The sequence below is a fragment of the Engraulis encrasicolus genome, chromosome 19, assembly GCF_034702125.1.
Source record: "Engraulis encrasicolus isolate BLACKSEA-1 chromosome 19, IST_EnEncr_1.0, whole genome shotgun sequence".
Classification (NCBI taxonomy): Eukaryota; Metazoa; Chordata; class Actinopteri; order Clupeiformes; family Engraulidae; genus Engraulis; species Engraulis encrasicolus.
Window position 1 is genome coordinate 24,972,275 of NC_085875.1, and position 24,258 is coordinate 24,996,532.

The following is a 24,258-nucleotide window of genomic DNA, read 5'->3' on the forward strand; positions in this document are numbered from 1 at the left end:
CTCAGAGAGTGCAGTAGTTTGTAGTTTGCCCTTGTAGCCATGTGACTGCTCTGCTCTCATCCTGACAGGAAGCCAGAGTCAGCATATTGTGGCAAGTTTTTTTTTTCAGAGGCGCAGCACACACACACAGAGTTGCACAAGACCGTCACGGAGAAGTTTCATGTGGACATTTCTTTTGCATTCATTAACCCACCCTGTGTGTGTGTGTGTGTGTGTGTGTGTGTGTGTGTGTGTGTGTGTGTGTGTGTGTGTGTGTGCCTGTATGTATCAGTAGGCTATGTATCAGTGTTTGTGTGTGTGCGCGCCTGTATGTATCAGTAGGCTATGTATCAGTGTGTGTGTGTGTGTGTGTGTGTGTTTGTCTGTCTCTCTGTATCTATGTATCAGTGTGTGTGTGTGTGTTTGTGTGTGTGTGTGTGTGTGTGTGTGTGTGTGTGTGTGTGTGTGTGTGTGTGTGTGTGTGTGTGTGTGTGCGTGCGTGTGCGCGTGCACCTGTGTCTGTGCCTGTGTGTCTGTGTGTCTGTGTGTATATGTTTGTTTTGTAAATTGCCCTCTATGAATGCCCTGGCTCATTTGGTCTGTCAAGCTGATGTTGATGTCCTTATTTGTGTACCGTTTTTGTCCCGACTTTATATAAGCTCCTGTATGTTTATGTGCCAACAATTGCCATTAAGCATTCACCAAGCGTCAAACCATCCATCACTTGGAAATGCATCTATTTAAGTTTAAGTATCCGTTCTGTGGTCAGGAACATATACACAGACACACTCACGCAGCAATCAGGCATACAGTTCCACACCCACATTTACACAAACGCAGCACAAATGTTTGGCTTTGCTCTCTCTCTCGCTGCCTCCCCCTGTCTTTCCCCCACACTTTCTCTTGCTTTTAGCCTCATGACTTCCATTTGTGTGCGTGTTTGTGTGTGCGTGCGTGCGTGCGTGCGTGCGTGTGTGCCTGTGCGTGTGTGCCTGTGCGTGTGTGTGTCTGTGGCTGTGTGTGTGGGTGTGTGTTTGCTACTGGTTTTATAACTCAATTTGACCATGAAAGTCGAATGCATCAAGGTGAAAGCACTATTCATTTATACGCTTTGAAGGCATGAAGGTTTTATTACGTGCATCAAATGTCACTCCTCTGAAGTACAAGCAGGGCCGCTGACAGTTTGAGCTGGGCCCGGGACAAAGTCACCTGAAAGGGCCCCCTCACCCAATACATGCAATGTAATGAGGACCCAACTCTGGGCCCCATCTCCCCATGGGCCCGGGACAACTAACCCCTTTGTCCTGCCTTGTCGGCTTCCCTGAGTAGAAGTCATTTGTGACGGTAATGCAGGCTACATGTGTTATTGCCATGCCTGTCATTTATCTTAATGCCACCCCCGTGTGCATGTGGACAGTGGTCTAATAGTAAAAACAGCTCAGGGGGTATGGTGTAATTTCTTGTTTATTGGACATTTTGTGTTGACGATATGCATGGTGAGAGACCCAAGTCTGATGGATGGTGGTTTTTACCGATTTTATTTCAGGGTGAGGAAATGCTAGTATAGTACTTCTTCAACCCCTTCAACTCCATTGGGAAAGGAGAGGCCTTTATAAACATGGTTATACAAATCTTATATGTAGAAAAGCAGAAATGGGACACTTTGTGCCATATGAGGAGGAAGCATGCTAATACAAATTCCTTGTACTGTACAATTTGTACAATATTTCTGTATTGCAGTATATGGAATGTGTATGTGTGCCTTACTTACAGTAGGAAAATGAGGAATAGTTTTATGTAGAGGTATGAAATAGTTTATACACATGTACTGTATACATTAAGGCTTGTGTAGGCCTAGTCCATGGGCCTATGAATCATTCTAAAGTTACGTTTTATAGAGATATTTTTTCATATGGGACTGTATGGACTCGAGTAGTGAATGTGGGTTATCTGAACACAATAGAGGTGGCTTTGAAGCTTTACTGTTCGGCGCCTAATAATAAGCCACTGAATGACATTAAAAATGACACAAGACATAAGGGCAAGAGCAAAAGGACATGTTTTATATTTCATAGGCACAAGGCACAAATCAACACATCTTCAAATTCTGTGTGTAATAGGCTACAGTAGTTCATTAATTAAGGCACATCTTGAATACATCATATAGCACCATCCATGGTTAATAGCTTAACAATCCACCGTTTTAATCATGCAGCAGAAATAATGGCACCAGTGTGTAGCAGTACAGGACACTTCACTAGATAATAATACAGAACTTCACATCAGTCTCTTTTTTATTACTAAATTCATAATGCAATAAAACTGTGCATATTCAGATGCCTTGGCATTAAAGACATGGTATAAATATAGCGTGAACCCAGGGCCAAGCAGCAGGGCCGTTTCACGGTATTTGGGCGATGTAGGCAGAAAGCGTCTTCTTGGGGCCATTTTCTTCCCCTCGAACTACTGTATTCTACTGGGGAGGGGATTCAGCGTTGCTTCTAGGCAGGCCAGGAGCAATACAAATGTTTCTGAGCTCCTGCAAAATCGGGGAACTTGTCCCACTTTGTCGGAGAGCAAACAACCATTAGCAAACCAATGGAGGCGGGTCAACCATGCCGTTTGGGAAATGTTAATTGTTATGCTCTTGGAGAGACCAAGTCTCGAAGAGATTTGAAAGTCGATGATAAACAGGCCAGAGGGGACCCACCTCAAGAAAGATTTTAAGCTTTTGATTGTTGGGGGAATTTGTATGTTAATTTGAGACAGGACAGTGAAGATGGTCACAGGTAAGCATTTGGGGAGAGAGAGAACAATATGGAGGAGGATCAAGACATGAGCTCTGTCCAGAATTGAACTTGGGTCACTGGCATAACACTATATTGCCTTAGCCGTTTGAGCCACAGCCGAGGCCCAGAGAAGCCCCTTCCGTTCAGCTGGGGTGCCCTAGGCTACTGCGTTGTTTGCTTGCCTGATTGTGACGGGCCTGGCAGGCAGAGTGCATTCACACATACAGTGTAATACAATAAAGCAGGGCTTATTCAGATGCCTTGGCATAAAAGACAAATATAGCATGAACCCAGGTCGAGGCAGCCAGGCTGGACAGGCCTCTTTTACACAGTGTCATGACCTCATCGTGGGGTTTTACGGTGATCAGCAATCACTTCACGGTGATTACGGCACGTTCCGGACCGCGGCACGGCCCTCTGTGTCATCACCGCCGCCGGGCTAAGATTAGCTGCTGTATTTTTACCGTGCCTGACGACAATTGGCATTAAGTCTTCACCAAAAGCTTCAATCCATCACGAGGAAATGCAGTGCTACTCTATGCTATTTAAGTTTAAATATCCCGTGCTGTGGTCGGAAATGTACACACAGACACACACACTCATGCGGCACCCAAGCATATACTCCCACTACCACACCCACACACGTAACACAAACACACACGCACACCCACACGCACACGCACACATCCTTGGCTTTTCTCTATGTGTGTGTGTGTGTGTGTGTCCAGTGCCAGGGCCACATGTGTTTTTCTTTTAGCCTCCGGACTCTCAACTGTGTGTGTGTGTGTGTGTGTGTGTGTGTGTGTGTGTGTGTGTGTGTGTGTGTGTGTGTGTGTGTGTGTGTGTGTGTGTGTGTGTGTGTGTGTGTGTGTGTGTGTGTGTGTGTCTATGTCTCTGTGTGTGCATGTGTGGTTGAGAAAGAGAGAGCCCGTGGTGTGAGGTTGTGTGAGTGTGTGTTTATTTGTGGCTGTCTGTGTGTGGGTCGTCGTTTATGTCTATCCTTGGACAACTCATTTTTCCCATCCGCTGTCGGCCTCTGGTCAGTCAGTTTGTGTGTGTGTGTGTGTGTGTGTGTGTGTGTGTGTGTGTGTGTGTGTGTGTGTGTGTGTGTGTGTGTGTGTGTGTGTGTGTGTGTGTGTGTGTGTGTGTGTGTGTGTGTGAGAGTGTTTCTGTGTGTGTGTGTGTTTGTATTTGCCCGTGTGTGTGTGGGGTCACTGGTCGGCACTCACTTCTCCTGTCTGCAGTGTGTCTGTCTATATGGGTGTGTGTGTGTGTGAGTGTGTGTGTGATGTTTTGTATTTTGTGAGTGCGAGTGTGTGTGTTCACTTCTCGCGTCCGCAGTCGGTGCAGAGGATGTCGTCTCTCTGGGTGAGGAACCCGCGGCCTACCAGGGAGACAGAACACTGCATGCACGTGAAGCACTCGCTGTGCCACTGACGCTCCTCAAATGAAATGTACTTCGCTCCAGCCAGGTCTACACAGACACGCACGCACGCACGCACGCACGCACGCACGCACGCACGCACGCACGCACGCACGCACGCACGCACGCACGCACACACACACACACACACACACACACACACACACACACACACACACACACACACACACAGGTTAAGATTAATATTAAGAATTAAGATTAAGAATCATTAAGATTAATAACACTGAAATATAGGTTACACATTAAATATGACAACATCATACATTAGCAGTTATATACTGTACACACTCACACACACATTGACATCCACTCAAGTATAGAAGTAGAGACTGGGTCAATGTACATACTGTTCATCCAGTAAGGGATAAAGGCCGACGAGGTGACTGGTTCGATAAAGTTAATGGCGAGGCTTTAAAACTCGGAGAAAGGACAATGAGTTGCCTTCGCCAATACATTAACTTCATCAAACCAGTCGACCTGGAAGGCCGTTATCCCATTTATCACCCATTAGGATAGGGTATTTTTAAACATATTACTGTCTGTAAAGTTGTAGGAATCATGCCAACTGCACCAGAATCGAGCAATCATGTTAGAAGCTTCTCTATCGGACGCATCTAACTTAGGCGAATCTTCGTTTGTCGATGGTGTGGTTGTATTACTTTTGGTAGATCAATCATGCACATGATTCCTACAACATTATGCCTTAGATTCCATCAGCATTCCAAACGGAGATTCTGACTGGTTTGATGACATTAATGGTCACCCCACCAGCCAATCAGAAAAGACAATTCCGTTGTGAAGGGAGATAATGCAGAAAATACAGGCCATCACATTTTTACCCAGACTTCATAATATACTGCTTCATCTACTTGTGGTTACTTTATAAACCACAAGACATTGACATGAACTTAGACACACCCACACACATATTAATATGGCACAGTCATCTCTTTGAACATATACTTTATGACCAAACCAGTCTCATGTATCATACATTTCTCAAGTGTAAATGAACCCAAATATAAATTTTTCGTATAATTTTTAATCTTTCGTTAAAGTTTAAATACACTTCATCTGTGTGTGAACCCAAATATAAAAGATTAATGAACTGTTTATAGTCATATTTCATCTTTTATATTTCATTCAATTAGGCTTTATGTAGCTGGCAAGTCTTCAGACTCGTACTTCGTCATGTTGGATATGTGATACTGCCCATTGCTGTCAGAAGCCGACGATGCTTAAGTACCCACACTTAGAAAAAGCTTTCTAAGATCAAACATCAATCCCTTTTGCAATGAAGTGGCTACTGATATACTTGGGATACTACATCTATCGATGTGTCTGTCTGACAGCCTGTCCATTGGGTTTCTGTTCTTGCATGCCTGTCACTCTGGCTAACTGCTTGTCAGTCTATATTTATTTGTCAATCCCTTTGTCTGCCTCTCAGCTTATCAGGCTGTCGGTCTCTCTTTAATTCTCTCTGTCTGTCAGCGGGTAATTCTGTCTGTCTTGCCATCTGTCTGCATATATGTCTGTCAATCTCTGTCAATGTGTCTGTCCATCTACTGATATTTCTGTCTGCATGCATGTCTGTCAACAGATTTTGTCAGTTTGTCTGTCTGTCTGCCTGTTTATGAGTCAGTGTCCTTGTCTGTCCAGCCTGCATGTCTTGCCTGTCTACTCGCCAGCCAGACTGCTGATGTCTCTGTCAATCTGCCTGCCTATCTGTTTGTTTGTCTGTATGTTTCAATATCTCTGAATATGTTTTATTTTGTCTGTCATGCGCCTGCATGGAAAGCTACTGTATTGTGCACTGTTTTGACTCACTGGTGATGGGCTCGGTGTAACCCACACACTTTGTGGTGTAGAGGTTGCTGAAGCTGATAGTTCTCCTGTTGGACCATCTGTCTTTCTCTCTATCAATCTGTCTGTCGGTCGTTTCTCTACCTATCTGTCAATTTCTCTATCAGTCAGTCAGTTAGTCATTCAGTCAGTCACAGTCAGTCAGTCTGTCTGTCTGTCTGTCGTATCTCTCTCTGTCTCTCAATTTCTCTATCAGTAAGTCAGTCAGTCAATCAGAATCAGTCAGTCAGTCAGTCAGTCTGTTTGTCTGTCTGCCAGTCTGTCTGTCTGTCTGTCTGTCTGTCCGTCTGTCTGTCTGTCTGTCTGCCTGCCTGCCTACCTGTCTGTCTGTCTGTCTGTCGGTCGGTCGGTCTGTCTGTCTGTCTGCATGCATGCCCACTGGTGTAACGATGTGTCGTGTTGACTTACTGGTGATGGCTTTGGTGCAACCGACGCACTTCTTGGCGTAGAGGTTGCTGAAGCAGTCCAGGCAGTAGGGGTAGTTCTCGCGGGAGGTGAAGCGCTGTCCCGCCAGCTGCCTCTTGCACCCGATGCACAGGAAGCACTCCCTGTGCCACGGCTTATCCTGATAGGTCACCCCGCCCGTAGTTATGGCCTATGACGAACAGGTGTGTTACAAACAGTTATGGGAAAGCTGCATTCAGAAGCTACAAACCACTGCCACATACTGTATTCCAAATGACTGGGCCGTCATGGGTAAGTGGTTAGGGCGTCAAACTTGTAGCCCAAAGGTTGCCGGTTCGACTCCCGACCTGCCAGGTTGGTGGGGGGAGTAATTAACCAGTGATCTCCCCCATCCTCCTCCATGACTGAGGTACCCTGAGCATGGTGCCGCTCCCTTCCGGGCGCCATTAGGGGCTGCCCCCTTGCACGGATGAGGCATAGATGCAATTTCGTTGTGTGCAGTTTGCAGTGAACACTTGTGTGCTGTGGAGTACTGTGTCACAATGACAATGGGAGTTGGAGTTTCCCAGGTGGGCTTTCGCTTTCTTTACCTGTCCAATAATTGCTAGAGGACATTTGGACAAGTAAAACCAAGACATTTGGAATATGTGGCACTGGATTACTCTATAAGCTTCTGAATCCAGGTAGACCATTATGAGGACACATGAGAGAATGACACATCTTGGCTGACCTTTCTGGACTGCTTTTAACATTCAAACTTTTTTTTAATGCAAGTTATCTCCTCATTTGAGAATTTTATGAGTTACCATGTGGTACAATAACTTACAATGACGTTGTAAACAAAGCTGAAGCAATAGTGCGATACACTCGAGACAAGACAAAGGTTATACCATTTTACTGGAACAGACCACACAAATAAACTTGTCTGTTTATTATGCTCTATGCTCTATTTATCAATGTGCCAAGTCTTTTTGTTTCTTTTTTAGTCTGCAGATAGCGAGTTGCTGGGGCGGTCTAAGCACGGTGACGACATGGCTTTGCTGGCCTATTGCATACCAACAGTTGTGTCCATGGCTACACTGATAGGCGAACAGCAGTGGTTTTTTTTACTACATTCATTTTTATGTCCTCATTATTCATGCTCTTTTGGAGCATTTTATGACTTACCTTTTTACAAGTACAGCACTGATAGGCAAACTGCTTCTCGTAGCACTGGACACAGAAGTAGCTGTTGTCTTTGGGGATGAAGGACTTGGTTCCTATTGGCTGCTGGCAGCGCTGGCACAGGAAGCAAGTCTCGTGCCAGCTGTTCCCCTTGTACTCCATCTTCCTGGATCCTGCGGCAAGACACAAGTGGAGATAAAACATCACTTTACAGTTCACATGTCAGCTGCATAGTACATGCCTAACCAGGGGCGCCGCCAGAAATTTCTGGCTCCATGAAAGATTCAAAATTTTCCCCTGTCAGTGCTGTCAGTGCTTGGGCCCTCAGAATCTGTATCACCAGCTCTAACATACCCACATTTGTAATAAGACAGTTCAAATCTCAAGAACTTGAATGCAGCATATATGTCACTCCAGGACACAATGGGTTAAACACCCAGAATTATTATTTGTGTACCTGGCATAACGGTCTTCTTGCAGGTGTTGCACTTGGAGGAGTACTCGTGAGAGTAGCACTCGGTGCACAGCAGCAGCTCATCCTTGGCAGCGAAGGCCTTCTCCACCAGAGAGCGACTGCACTTGGCACACTTGAAGCACTGGTCATGCCAGTGGCGCTCTTTGTAGGACAGATCCTTTTGTAGAGGCAATGGGAATAGAACAGAATCGGATTAGAATCGGAACTGAATTTCGGAACTGAGCTAGAGATGGAACCCATCAGGTTCTAGAATCCATTAAAAAAAGGAACACATAAGATTCTAGAATCCATTCCGAAATGGAGTGATTTGGGAGAAACAAATGTAACTCAATCGTGTTGGATGGCATTCTTTGGGTTCACAGTAGCATGCAATGGATTCGGTGTGAGCTGTCACAGTTGAATGACACACAATGGATGATTGAACATGGAATATCTCTGTGTGGTCCACTTGCGTTCTACCTCATTACGTAATAGCCTATGGTGTTAAAGGATCCTGCCTTGTTATTCATCCCAGCTGCCGTGAACTAGAGGAGAACAATGGCGGGATCGAGTGTCCCCCAAACAGCTGTCTGCGGGTTCATGAGTTCATAGAGAGCCCTTTTAAATGTCTCTTAGGACTGGGCTGGGACCATATGAAGGCTTAGGCATTTTTGCAAGGTTCACTCTATATTGTGAGGCTCATTCTCTCAGAAAATGCATAAACAAATAAAACATCCACCACCACCAACAACAACAACAACAACTGTTAGAGGAATTTTCTGTGTTTTAAGTAATATTTTTATTTATGTACAGATTTTGTATATGGACTTAATATTCTGCAGAATTTAAGTTAATTTAGAAACTTAGGAATTATTGTCTGCATATTTAGTGTTATACGAATTCATTTTGTAATTTAGAAGTTTTACCTAGACACTAGACACTGTGGTGCATTTTGATTGGCTGCTGATATAAAACCGTCAGGACGCATGAAGAACGTCAGTGTAGAAGCCGCGAACCATAGGAGCATCACAGTCTTTTGACCGTCACATTACAGTTAGTTATTTAGATAGGAGTTAGGATTCATCTTTTGTTTTGTATGATTTTAAGTTACTATAAAGAAAGACATCAAACTTGAGTTTTGGACTCCAGACTTATATTTCTGTTTTGTGTCGCGTCCGAAAGTACTTCGAGGTTCAAGGCTAGTGAGTCACCTGCACTCACAACAACAACAACAACTACAAAACAACAGCATCGGCCCCTGTGGACTGTCGGACCACTTGGAAATGTTCTGTGTGCCTCTTTCTGCTCGGAAATGTAAAATATAACAGAGAGATTGACACAGTTCAGCTCCCTTTTGTCCTCTTCGATTCACGCAAGTGTAATTGTCTCATCATCCATTGATTGCATGACAGCAGAAAAAAGTGTGTGTGGATATCTGCTAGTGTACAGTACTTCACTCCGTCTGTGTTTCCATCTACAGTAAGCACCTATCTGATACTGTCTGATACTGTACTGCATGCACTCTCTTTCACTGTTTTGAATTATTGTTGAGAGATGTCAAGTAAGCATTAGGAACCAAACAAATCATTGTCCATCAGCATCGCTGATATGAAAAGTACCTTCAGTACAACACTCTGATATGACGTGACGTGCCATGCCAGTTCAATGTCTTCCTTACATAACGTGACATAATGCCAATTCAGTGACCATGCCATCCTTACTGTACTGTAGGCTACTGTACCTTGCTGTTGCATCCTATGGGCAGGGAGCACCCATCGCAGCAGTTGGCAAACAGGTTCTCGTAGCACTTGACACAGTACTGCGTGTCCTCCTTCAGGATGTACTTCTTGCCCAGCAGGGACTCCTTGCAGTAGTGGCAGTCAAAGCGCTCGGAAGACATCGTGCCGTCTTGCCTCGATCGTCTCTCTTGAGGGGCCAAACAGAAGATACAGTATAGTGCCCATGCCCAACATCGAATATAGGGGAAAAACACAGTTATGTCACAATAGCTCCGTAGCACAGTAGCTATTATATCAGTGCATTGTAAAACCAGTCTCGATCTGGTCTCGTCTCTCTTGAGGGGCCAAACAGAAGATAAAGTACGGTGCCCATGCCTAGCATTGAATATACGAAAAAACAATCCAGGAACTGAGTTATGTCACATTAGCTCCGTAGCACAGTAGCTATTATACTGTATCAATGTATTGCAAAAAACGGTCTCGATCTGGACTGTCTTGAGGGCCCAAACAGGAGATACAACACAGTGTTCAAAAACGTACAAATAATCGAATGTGAAGAAAAGCAGCACAGTAGATGAACACAACATAGCACAGTAGCAGCTATTACCTCAGTGGGATTGCAAAACCGACATACATTCAGAAGATACATGCCTGGCTGTCTGCTAGATCTCTGAGTGAAAGTGTAAAAGAGATAAAAATGGAACATGCACATATTTACCCTTCAGCAGTTTACGGTGCCAAGCAATGAGATACCGAAGGTTATCTACTTACACAGCACAGTGATAGTCACACACGCAGGCGCGCAGGCGGGCGTGAGGCTTGTTGCTTGTGGCGGGGTGGCAGTAAAGTGATGAAGAGGTGCTGGGACTGGGGATGGCTTTGGGATTAAGGGGGATGCATTGAACAGGCGGCCTATAAATACAGCCCTTTTATTAGCCAACGTCCCCCTTGGGGGAGAGAGACACAGGGCCCTGCCGTGCCGATGGCAGGCACATCTCGGAGCCTTTTATGGGAGTTCACCCGGTGCGCATGCAGCCGCCCCACCACCGGCGTGCTCTGCTCCCCTTTCTCTCCTCTTCGGCTCTTCTCTCTCGGGCTCCCCACTCTCTCCTCTCTTTGCACACGGCTTCACTCTCTCCTCCCTGCTCCTCTCCTCTCCTCTCCTCTTCGCACCCTGCTCCACTCCACTCCACTCCGCTCCTCCCTGCTCCTCTCCTCTCCTCTTCGCACCCTGCTCCACTCCACTCCACTCCGCTCCTCCCTGCTCTGCTCCTCTCTGCTCTGTGCTTTGCTCTCCATCGCTACACAGCATCGCTTCGGAGGGCTGTGTGGTTTTTTTTTTTACAGAGGAGGAGGCTGTCAACACTACATGAGCAAACAAACAATAAGTATCTGAGCTGGCAGGGGGGCGCGAGGGCTGTTTACCGCCAAACATGGACGTGTCGTTTTGAATGAGGCGGAAATGCATACACCCTTGTGCACCAACACTACACACACACACACACACACACACACACACACACACACACACACACACACACACACACACACACACACACACACACACACACACACACACACACACACACACACACACATATAATAAACACACACATGCATCCATGCAAACAAATATATACACTGTACTGTCGTGCATTCATGACTGTGCGCGCACACACAAACACACACAGTCACACACACATACACACATAAGAACAGTCCCCTCCCCTCCCCACCCCACAAAATAAACACCCATTCGCACAGTCCTACACACACTCCTACACTACATATGTCGCTGGTGGCAAAGTCTAACCCTGTGCTTGAGCTGTAGTGTGCTGAGGGCCGTGGGCATTGTGATTGGTAAGCATCTTAATGAAGAGTGACACAGTCTTGGCTGCAGATCAGCTGGGAAGTCTACAGGCCTGCGGGGTGCATGAGGCAAATACGGTACGGACAGATTTTTCCTGGAGGGGGCCTCTTTCCCAGCTTTTCTGGGTTTCTCTCTCTGTGTGTGTGTGTGTGTGTGTATGTGTGTGTGTGTGTTTGTGAGAGAGAGACAGAGAGACAGAGAGAGAGAGAGAGAAGGAGTGTGTTTGTGTGTGTGTGTGTGTGCAGGCATACGTGCATGTGTCTGTCTGTCTGTGTCTGTGTGTAGCTGATTGTGTGTGTGTGTGTGTGTGTGTGTGTGTGTGTGTGTGTGTGTGTGTGTGTGTGTGTGTGTGTGTGTGTGTGTGTGTGTGTGAGTGCGTCTGTGTGTGTGTGAGAGAGAGAGAGAGAGGGGGGTGTGTGTGTGCGAGAGAGAGAGGGGTGTGTGTGTGTGTGCATGTGCGTGCGTGTGTGTGTGTGTGTGAGAGAGAGGAGTGTGTGTGTGTGTGCAGGCATGCGTGCATGTGTGTGTTTGTCTGTGTCTGCGTCTGTGTGTTTAGCTGATTGCACACAGACAGCTATTTACCAAAATGCCCTCAGCTCTAAATAGAAAGTGTCAGGCAGCCAATGCTTTGCTTTCAGTTATCAGGCCATCAGATTCAGACCATCAAACCGAAGGCAAAAGAGACAGCACCCTCGAACGTGCTGAAGTAAAATCTGCGCCTTGCAAATGGCCGCTGCCGAATGCCGTCCCGCAAATTAGAGGGAATGTGTCTGATCAAATCCCGCCCAAAAGGTGCTCAAAAACGGCCAATATTTCGCCCAATTTCAACAAATTGCATTGATTTCTAAGGGCATAAAACTGTAGAAAAAAAGGCAAATGGCTGATGTTTGCCGTTTTTACCCACAGATGGCCATCCCAAGCAGCCCAATTGGGCCCAATCTGGCAACACTGACTGCAAGCAGCTGTATTGGTTATCAGTAGGACATCAGGGGGAAGGCAGGGATGGGGTGGGGGGTTGGGTGGATGGGACTGTACTGTAATGTAAATGGGGGGATCGTTAGGCAAAAAATAGCACGGCTAGCATGGCTGGCCCCTGGACCAAGCATGTAATCCGCCCCATCTAACGAAGAAGGTCAGCTGTTGGTGTGTGTGGACACAGGCTTGCTTGGACAAACACACACAAAACACAACAGCGAAGCAGTACACAGGGACAGGGCGGCTGACAAGCTTTCACTGGACCCAGGGCAAAGTCATCTGAAAGGGTCCACCCACCCAATGCCTTCAATGTTTCAAGGACACTATTCTGATCCCCTACTCTCCCTGGGCCAAGGAAAACTAACCCTTTTGCCTCTCCCCCACCCTTTGGTAGTCTCAATGAACTCCCATGCTCCCAAAACCCTGACCATAATCCTCACTGCTCACCCAACCCCACCCAGTAGTGTAATGCCATACATTATTAAATATAGTAATATTGTAGTGCAAGGGATTATTTTGAAAAGACAGTAACATGTAATGAGTAATACATTACAGTTTTTGAGTAACTTGCCGAACACTGGCCACCGCCCACCTTCAAGGGGAAAATGTGTGCTTGTTGTTTGTACAGTCATGCAGTGCTCATTGTGGTGCCCAGGAATGCAACTCAGTTGGCAGGGCATTGGGGTGGTCAGGCCAAAATCCTGGGACCGTGTCTGTGGCCAGAGACTGTTGTATACCCGGATGGCGCTTCCATTCTCAGTTCAGGGCTAATGGACGGGCAGAATGAATGATGAAATTCTTTGCCAACCACAAGCCATTTGGCTAATTACTTTTTAATGAAGTTAAAGAATTTGAATAGACTTATTCAATAGGGGTCTACATATTTGTGGTATGCTACTTGGATGATTTGTATGTTGTTAATCTTTTGTGTGTCATGCTTCTTGTCTTAACATTGCAGAGTTGTTTTTACACTTGAGTTTCTTGTGCATGAGCTGTTCTGCTGTACTGTACATTCTAATTGTGATTCTAATTCTAATTCCACAATTGGAGCTGGTTTCACCTTTGAATAAGTGTATTTCTACCATGAAGACTGGAGAGGCAAAATTAAGATAATTAACATTCAATTTATACATGAGGTTAGTTCATGCAGCAAATGAAGATCTCTTTGGTGCAGGCTCCCGTCTTGATGTTGAAATCTGTGAAAGGACCAAATATCTTCACATCGGAGATGGAGGCGGGCATAGCATGTGGCAGCAGAGAACAGAGTTATTTAAGATTTAGATTAAGATTTAAGATAAAGTTATTTATTAAGATATTTTTAAGAGACATGAAGACGTTCTACAATTGGCTGAAAGGGAAAGGATACGTCAGTGACGTAGAAGGGGATTCTCAGCACAGTGCGTGGTGATTGGTGATTGGACAATAAGTATGAGATGATGCTGATGCAGGAGATTCCTAGTAAGCTAATTCGAATTTCCCTGGTAGAACTTACACAGTAGGCTAGATCCTATTAACTCTGGTCAATGCCAAAGGGATTATGCACTTCTCCAACAGCAGACTGTTTTCTACTTCACGGTCAGAATATTTAGGGTTCAGGATAATGTAGGCCTACAACATGCAACATGGTATTTGGATAATGGACGTGACTTGATAACTGGTCATGTGTTGTTTGTAGATCTACTTCTTAGCACCACCACACTTTCGTCTTTCCCCTCGACATTAAGAACAAAATTACCATCAGTGCTGCTTCAATATATATTTGCTGTGCTAGACGCCTACTCGTTAGTGCCAATTCTTTTACTGCCCCTCGTTAGCATTTCACAGGATTCTGATGCTAAATGCCGAAACAACATTACGTTCCGACAGCACTCTGTACTGTACACTTGTGCATGCCTGAGCTGACCCATAAATTGTCCTTGAGCTTAAAGCTTGTAAATCTAACCCCTGGCTGGCTGTGAAAGGGACACCCCTCCTGGAACTTCACAATTTAACATGCCAAATATTTGTGCAGATGGCTAAGAATCTGACACAATTTACACAGTTCAACAACCAAGATGTCGCAAAATTGTTCCATGTATAAAGTCTGTATGAGTTTTGCTGCATGGTTAAAAATGTGTAACGACTGAAAGGGTTCCACCAAGGCATTGCATAATGCTTCCATGTATATACCAATGCTGGACTGGCCATCTGGCATTGCAGGGATTTCCCGGTGGACCCCGCACCCTTGTGGGCCCCAGAAGTGGCCCACGAGGGTGTGGGGCCCTAGCCTGGTCCTGACCATCCCATAATACTACCATTTCCATTTCGCATTCATGGTCTGGACTTTGTTTGATCTGACGCGATTGCAGGAAGCAAGAAGGACATTTTCGGAAAAATCAGGATTTAACTTATAAGATGTTGAACAAACATGTCTGACGTCTATCTATGGCTATGTAGGACCGTTTAACAGCCATGTCTGACAGAACATCCTACCGTTGGATAAAATTACAATGTAAGACCATGTGTCAGAACACCGGCGCAAATCCTACCGGTCAACATCGCTCCACAGAAAACAGGTGCCAGACGTTGTGCAGAGCCAAGTGTCTTGGCGGAAGTACGTAGGATGGCGCGCAAGGCTAGTGGGGCCCACCGGTGAGTCAGTTCTGCGCCATTAATTATGAGGGGGCTCTTTACGAGAAATGTGCCCGGGCCCTATTTCTCCCCCAGTCCAGCCGTGGTATATACTGATAGGCCACATGAGTTTTGCTGCATGCCAATACAAGCTTTAAAATGCCCTTTAAACATAACCTCAGTGGATGCTACTCTGAGCCGTGACATACCGTACCGCTCATGACATACAGTCAGTGACACACACGCCGCTTAAGTACCCGTGTTTGTTTGCTGATTGCTGCTCAGAACAGGTGTTAACATGTGTGTATGTGCGTGTGCGTGTGCGTGTGTGTGTGTGTGTGCGCGCGCGCGCGTGTGCGTGTGCATGCGTGTGTAAGTGTGTGTGCGTCTGTGTGCGTGACAGATAACAAGGGTGTATGTTTCATGTCAAGGTCTCAGTATGCAGTCGACTAAACAGCAACACACACTTCCAAGGTTGCTAGGCACCAAGGGGTATGTTGGAAAGTGCATCGGATGTACTATACAGACAGTGGGAATCATTGTTTGTTGATATACTTAGCTGGTCGTGCTTTCAGGTGTGTGTGTGTGTGTGTGTGTGTGTGTGTGTGTGTGTGTGTGTGTGTGTGTGTGTGTGTGTTCATTCAAAGTGGAGAGAGAGAGAGAGACAGAGAGAGAGAGAGAGAGAGAGAGAGAGAGAGAGAGAGAGAGAGAGCGAGAGAGAGAGAGAGAGAGAGAGTCTGGCTGTGTAGGTGTGTAGTAAATAACAGGAGACTCATTATCTACGTGCAGGTATGTAGGTCTATATCATTCCAAAAGACATACTTTCTGTCACTCTGGCTGTTTGATACTCGAGTTCACTTGACTTTCTGAAAACCTGATACGGGTTTTAAGAGCGATCTCCTCTTATCGCCTTCCCCCTTTATTGAGCTGCTTTGCAAGCCTATCGTCTTATCTCTGGGTCGCTCAGTCCCTTTTGGACGGAGGTGTGGATGGCGACTCGGTCAATGGCGTCGGCAGAAGAGAGGAGAGGAGAGAAGAGAAGAGAAGAGAAGAGAAGAGAAGAGAAGAGAAGAGAAGAGGCCATCTGCGGTTCCCCGAGTGAGGACAGACAGACGGGCGATAAGGATGGATCGCTGTGACAACCCCGAGGGACACTAGGCATGCATGTTGGAGGGTGAGAGCCGGTGGGCAGGGCGCGATGACAGCATAATTGAGGTCTGGAGGAGGATTGAATGGGGTGGAGGAAAGGAGTGTGGGGGGGTGGGGATGTTGGAGAAGGATAAACAGGCAAAGGGAAGGGTGGAGCAGAGAGGAGCGCAGGTGGTGGCAAGAAGGGGGAAGGTGTGGGACGCTCCAATGAAATGTATGAGACTGAATTAAGAAGGGGGGAGGGGTTAAGGCAGTGGGGGGCTCAAATCAGATGGAAACTGAGATGTCATTAACAACGTGTGTGTGTGTGGGGGGGGTTATTAACTAGTGTCCCCCCACCAAGAGACTCCTGTTGAGTTGTCTCACCGAGGTGACTACAGAATGCCCCAAAGAGTGTGAAGACCAAGACCAATAACAGAACTGAAAAACTGTCAAAAATCTCCTAACGGTCAGGTGACTGATGTATCGGTAGGAAGAGTTAAGAGGGGGGGTGGAGGGATGACTTTGGGAGGGGTGGTGGCATTTGCGAGCAGGTGGATAAATCAACAACTAGTCCAGTCTCTGTGTCCAGTTTTCTTTTCTAGTGATTGATATGGGGTGTGCGGAGGTGCTGAGATGAAGTGGGCATAGCATTAACGAGGAGTGGGACAGGGCAGGGTGGTGGGGGGTGTTATTATTGTGGAGGGGGAGTCTCCTCTTTTCAGGGCCAGGTGATAAAGTGGTCGGTGTGTGTATGGGTAGGGGGTGTGAGATCGGGTGGAGGAGGCATTAGCGAGGAGACAGGAGTGGGTAATCCAGTCTCCCTCTCTCATCCTTTTGAAGAGCCTCCACTCCTCTCATCTCCCCTCCCATCTACACCTCTTCTCCCTTCCCTCTCCCCCACACTACATTTCCTCTCCTCTCGTCCCTTACTCCTCCCCTCTCCTCCCCTCCCCCTCCCCTCTCCTCTCCACCACTACATCTCCTCTCCTCTCTTCCCCTCTCCCCCTCTCTCCTCAAGACCAGGTGATAAAGTGTGGGAGGTGCCTGGAGAGATGAGCAGTCAGGAAAGTGCTGCACTGGAACAGGATAGTCCCAGAGGTTGTTGGGGGAGGGAGGGAAAGAGGGTGAGAGAGAGAGAGAGAGAGAGAGACAGAGAGAGAGAGAGAGAGAGAGAGAGAGAGAGAGAGAGAGAGAGAGAGAGAGAGAGAGAGAGAGAGAGAGAGAGGGGGGGGGGGAGAGAGAGAGAGAGAGAGAGACAGAGAGAGAGAGAGAGAGAGAGAGAGAGAGAGAGAGAGAGAGAGTGTTGTGTAGAGGAGATGCACAAGGGAACTCCATGATCCAGTAAAGCCGCATCCTCTCAGTGAGAGAAACTCTACACGCATGCGCGCACACATGCACACATACACACACACAAACAACAATTGACAGCAAATTAATGTGGGAATGAATGAAAATGAATGAATGAGAGTACTGGAAAGCTTAAAGTCAGCTCTATGTCAGATTTTTACAAAATGTGCAAAAAACATTTTTCACATTACTATCTATGTTTCTTGTAGTGTTATGAACCCCGTAACACTATAAGACTGCAAAAGACAACTAGGTAGTAAATCATCACTGTGTATTGATATCAATGGGCAACTGGTGGGGTTGGCTCTTGATTTAAGATTGTGGATTAGTCGATGTGTGCACATGATTGCCAGTGTGTGTGTGTGTGTGTGTGTGTGTGTGTGTGTGTGTGTGTGTGTGTGTGTGTGTGTGTGTGTGTGTGTGTGTGTGTGTGTGTGTGTGTGTGTGTGTGTGTGTGTCTACACGCATGCATGCGTCTGTGTTCTTGTTTAAGGTTGTGGGGGATCAGCCAATGTAAACTGTGACGGTTCACTGCAAAGGCCATGGCGGTAGGGTAGCCCATCAGCATGGTGGGCATGAGGTAACTGACTGACAGCAGCTGGAAGACGTGGGGCTGCACTGCACACCGAATATCTGTCCCCACGGCCTCCTCAATCCAGTCACAGCACCATGCTGGAGGAACAGCTATTTATAAACACCCCTGTTACTTCTGAGGTTTTTACTGCAGCGTGTGTGTGTGTGTGTGTGTGTGTGTGTGTGTGTGTGTGTGTGTGTGTGTGTGTGTGTGTGTGTGTGTGTGTGTGTGTGTGTGTGTGTGTGTGTGTGTGTGTGTGTGTGTGTGTGTGTACATGGGCTTGTATGCGTGTGTGTGCATGTGCGTGTGTGCGCGCGCGCTTGTGTGTGTGTTTGTGTACATGGGCTTGTATGCGTGTTTTTTGTGTTTTTGCGCATGTGTTGAGGAGGTGGCTGTTGCCACATCTATTTGTCTTGTGGAGCAGTTTATAATTTTAGACAGCGAGAAAAATACCACACTGTCTCTGCAGTGCAGACATAGTCTGAGACAGGTATCTACACTACAGGGGCAGGTACATCTGGCATCCACACCACATTTGTGTACTTTATATAATATAACATGCTGTGTTGATTGTTAACTCTCTTAATCTCTCTTAACATATTGTGTTGACAACATATAGACATGGGGCCTATACTACAAAGCTGGTTCAGGATAAGTTAAGGTTAAGTTAAGAGGTAAATCATCTAATAGAAGAGCCTGGAGTCCTCATTTTTTTCTTAAGAAAAGCTCTTGTATTACTGTAGATGATTTACCTCTTAACTTAACCTTAACCTATGCTGAAACAGCTTTGTAGTATAGGCCCATGAAGGTATTGAATGTAATTCCAGATAGTTAACATACAAGCAAAAACTTCTTTTTTAGTAGCCTAACTTAAACAAACCAAAACACATTGCAATCACATTGACGTGCCCAAAGCAATAGCGAAAGAAAAACATCTCTCAGATTAGAAAGTCACTTTAATTTTGTCTTTATTTCTTTGACACCTACAGACATCTACAGCAAAACATTTGGCAAAATTACGTTTTGGCAGACATTTTTGCTATGACCCAAATCCTAAACACCCACAGGAGGTGGAGCAACAGAATCACATGACTCTTCTTGGGTGCAGGTCAAACTGCTTCCTCCCATCCTCGCCTGTGGCCTCATGTCTCAGAGTGGCTATGTAGTACGTCTCAGTGGAGAAAACCATACATTTTCCCCACAGTCAACCAGCACAAAGCGACTTTGCAGGGGCTTTTCTGCATTCAACATCCCGAGTGTAAATGAGAGGATGACCTCTGAATTGTGTTTTTGCAACACTGAGCTCATGAGGCCACAGGTCACAAGAAAGGACAGGAGGTACTAGACTGACTTGCACCCCTTGAGATGGTCCTGTCTGTTCCAGCTCCTCTTCCTGACGTTGTGATGCATAGAGGACACACATACACGCACGCACACACACACACACACACATAACACACACACACACACACACAGGTATGTCTTTCGGGTCACAAGCCTGCCTCTGAGTCCCAGGCAGAACTATACATAAACAAATGTCCTGTAGGCAGAATCAAGACACGTTTGTTCAGATGACACACATATACAGTATGTTGGAGTCTCAGAGGCCTGGATCTCAGTCCCAGATCTACACGTACAAATGTCCTTTAAGCAATGATTGAGACACATGGGTTGTCCCCTCAACACACACATAAAGTATGCCAGATCTCAGAAGCCTCAGTCCGGCTCAGTTGCAGGCCCGCATGTTCTATGCATGTACCGCCAATGTGTTGTGTAGAGGGCAACTACAATTGAACGACCGAATTGTCCCGATAACGTCACAAAACCTATCCAAGGACTATCTTTGAAGGGGGCCCATCAACCTACTGAAATGGGGACAAAAGGAGTTGTGCACAGCGGAAGGGGGTGCGGATGCGAAAGGCTATGGTTTAGGTCGGATAGCCACACACGGCGAAAAAGATCTCCGTCCACACACAAGAGACACCTGTCCTGTACAATATGGTGCCGTCGCTGACATGGTTTCAGACAGTTGTACACACTCCTGATCCATCACACTTTTTCAACTTTCCTCTGTCATGCGCACACACACAAACACACCCGCTACTACGCAAAAAATAAATAAATGTACAAGTCTACCCAGACCCACATATGCGAGCGCGCACGCACGCACGCACGCACACGCACACGCACAAGCACACGCAAACACTTTGTCTCAGAAGTGCTGTGTGATGACACAAATTGTGAACCAAAGGAAAGCCGGATACAGTGATAATCACAGCAGGTCCAAGATCACAATGTCCAAAAAGAATGAGAGTGCTATATCTGCAGAAAGTCTGGGAGAGATGCAAGCAATTTGATCGCATCGAGACGGATTAGAACAGCTAATCCAAAAAGCATCAGTCCTCCTTTTTGTCCATGGCAAGGCCAAAAAAAAAGAAAAAACGCCCCATCTGACAGTTGGTGAGTGTCCTCTCAGTAACACTGACAGCATTGTTTACACACACACACACACACACACACACACACACACACACACACACACACACACACACACACACACACACACACACACACACACACACACACACACACACACACACACACACACACACACACACACACACACACACACACTTTCATTTATGCCATAATCCTCCCCCCTTTCCTTCTATAGCACCGGCAAGTCTTGTTTTTTCACAGTGCCATCCCTGACTCATGACTGTCATTCAGCGATCAATTGCAGGAACTGTGCTGGCTCCAGTGCTGGTCCGGTTTACGCCCAGGTCTGGCTGGGCTGCGGCTCTGTTCTAGTTCCATTGTGAGCTGCCATTCGGAAACCCATTAACAGGTCAAGAAACTCACAAAACGGATATTTACAAGAGATGTTTGTACAGGTCAAGTACTGTATACACAATTATCTTATAAAAGAAAAGAAAAAAACACAGAGTTTACTGTTTTTTTTTGTTGCCAAGTAATTGATACAATACACAGTTTGTGAGGTGTTTTCCCCCACATCCCATCTTCATTTTGTGTGATTCTGTATATAACACAAAATCTCAAGTTTGTGCCAGACAGTGAATATTATATACAGTTAATAGTGATGCAATAATTACAATGTTGACAAACTGTGGAAAAATAATAATAAATTGAACACAGATGGTCCCATTGACAGTAAACAATAGAAAAGTTTTTTTTGTAAATGTAGGCATGGAGACCATTGTTGTTACATTAAAATGGTCTCTCACAGGGTGAAATGATTCCTAAGCCGGGCGGGGACCTCAGTCACCAAGCAGTGTTGAAAGGCCACAAACACACCACTGCGCCTTTAAAAAGTACTCAGACCCCTTTGAGCTTTCAGCTTTAATTGTTTTATAACTTCGAGTAATGCTTAATCTATTGCTTTTTTATTGAGTCACTTTAGACAACACACTCCATGGAGGTCTGTTTTCATCTAGACTAACTTAATGTTCTTGACGTCAAATTAGACTACAATATAATCTAATCATTCACCAAGGTGCAGTTTTCAGACACATTTACAGTAGAGAAACCGTCCAAATGAGGCGAGTAGTTCTTAAAGGCACTGTGAAGAGAAATCACCTGGCCCTTTCTATTGAAATGCACAGCCATAACAAAAATGTCCGGGTGTTGTAGGCATACCTATAGTACACTTTGGCTTAGAAAGGACCGCTTACACCACTGTGTCCGGTTAATGGATTCAGTGTACAAACAAAAATCAGAAGCAAAGCAAAAACATCACCAATGCACTGTATATAGGATCAGTTGACATGGACATTCAGCTGTGGTGATTTTTGCATCCTGTGTGTGTGTGTGTGTGTGTGTGTGTGTGTGTGTGTGTGTGTGTGTGTGTGTGTGTGTGTGTGTGTGTGTGTGTGTGTGTGTGTGTGTGTGTGTGTGTGTGTGTGCTTTTAGTCTGCATTACCTACTGCTCAGAGCTACATTGCCTTCGACAAACACAGTGTTTAATGCTCATCATAAGACAAGACTGAACTATGAGGACGTTGCATTCTAATTTAAGTAGACCTTGAGGTCATAATCTTTTATCGGGATATTCCAAAAGATGCTTCTATGAGCCATCTACAGATAATGGGACTTTCATTTGGGGACTTCAGTACAGTAGTAATAACAAATAGAAAGAAACCGAGCGCAAAATTAAACAATGTGAACGGACCATCTGTCAAGTCTCTGGACTCTCTCCAAAGAAAGTGTTGTCAGACTCAAGAGTGAAAAACCCTCTAGATTAAACATAGGCTATGTAACACCGATTCACCATTTGGAGGGACAGCTTACAGTAACAGAACTGCTATGGCCAACTTGGATATGGTACAAGGTGCACCCCACACCTTTATACAGTAGACCCTACCATTCAAAGACAGGCTTCGTATGGGGAAAAAACAGAGATTACCATGGGCTCAAGTCATGGCATCCCCTCTTAACATCTGCATTGGACACCTGCTAGCCAAGTTCGCCTGGGTGAGTGCAATTATCTCATAGGTTAAGCAATGTGCAGGGAATCTCATTAGTTCATACGCAATGAAGTAAGACGCTACTTTTACAAAGAATGCAAAGCAATTGCCTGGAAAAAGCCAGCAGTGCACCAAGTAAAGGGAATTTTAAAATCCCTGTCTGATAGTATTTTCTGTGTTAAGCTACAATTAGTCACTAAATTATAAAATGGCCAGGTGGCAAGCTGTCTTAACCCATCAAAAATGGACAAAAATGTCAATAACACTCACCTATGTGTATGTGTCTTTGTATATGCGAGGGTGCACAAGAATTTGTTGCATCACAGCTGACTGTGGGGTAGGACAATATCATGCATCTATAAGGGTCTTGTCACAACGACTGTTATAAACTTGTGCTCTCTTACTTTTCCTTTAGTACACGAAGAAAAGAATAGAAAATAATAAATATCAATAATAATTTCACATTAAAGAGATGTCTTACATAGTTGCTCCTCATGGCACAGTATGTAACATATTGCCGATTCTATTCTTTGAGAGAAAAACAAAAATAAAAACAAAAAAGCCTGCAATTATTAGTCACTTTGACAGTGCCACGTAAAACTAGTTTGTCAAATCGACACTAGGCTAAGACAGTGGACACAGTGTTCAAAAATAGACTGCATCACTCTCACATGACAAAGGGAATCCACCATGGCATTACCTGTGCAAGTACATCCATACAAAAATATGGAAAGTAATAATTTTCATAAAATAATTACACACTTTGTTTCTTTTTTACAGTAGATGCACTCCAGCATGTTCACACTAGTAAGTCTGTAAACACTGCATAGATGACGGCATCATCAATATCAGCTAAATGTTGTATGGTACAATGTCAAAATAAAATAAATAGCTTATTGTATAAATATCTTCCTCGTAACAATTATATATTCATGTTTTTATATCCCCAAAATCCTCACCACAATATATTCCGACAATGGGGGACTCTGCTGCACAAGTCTCCCCATATTATTCACATTTGGACAAGATAAGGAAATATTACAGTGCCATATTGATTAGAGTATCAAAAACAAAACAGAACAAGGGAGACCCATTTTGGTACGCATCACGCTGAGCCATTGCACAATAACATGGACCTATCAGTACCTAGACTGCAGAATAAATAAATAATAGCCATGTCCTTCATCCCTCAATAAGACACCTTTTTTGTTTGGCCAATAAGCACAAACGGATAAATCGACTGACATACGACCGACAACCAACAGCCGGCCAAGCAGCCAGCCAGACAGGCAGACAGCCCTTACCTTTACTGGGGTACGTTTCAAAACAGCATCGTTGCTAACTAAGGTAGCAACTTACTAGGTTGCAATGTAAGTTTCCATTAGCAAACTACTAAGATGCTAAGTGGTTAATAGCAACAATGCTTTCAA

The 24,258-nt window shown here is 45.3% G+C and overlaps 1 protein-coding gene across 1 annotated transcript; it reads right to left on the reverse strand.

The window, feature by feature from the left end:
• Positions 1-2,044: 2,044 nt before the first annotated feature.
• On the reverse strand, positions 2,045-10,702 carry fhl5 (four and a half LIM domains 5). Its single transcript, XM_063224098.1, has 6 exons — positions 10,609-10,702; positions 9,840-10,024; positions 8,102-8,276; positions 7,648-7,817; positions 6,484-6,670; positions 2,045-4,242 (listed from the first exon to the last, which is right to left on the reverse strand). Exons 2-6 carry the CDS (start codon positions 9,996-9,998, stop codon positions 4,091-4,093), a joined length of 843 nt encoding a protein of 280 aa, XP_063080168.1. The 5' UTR covers positions 9,999-10,024; positions 10,609-10,702; the 3' UTR covers positions 2,045-4,090.
• Between the last annotated feature and the right edge of the window lie 13,556 nt (positions 10,703-24,258).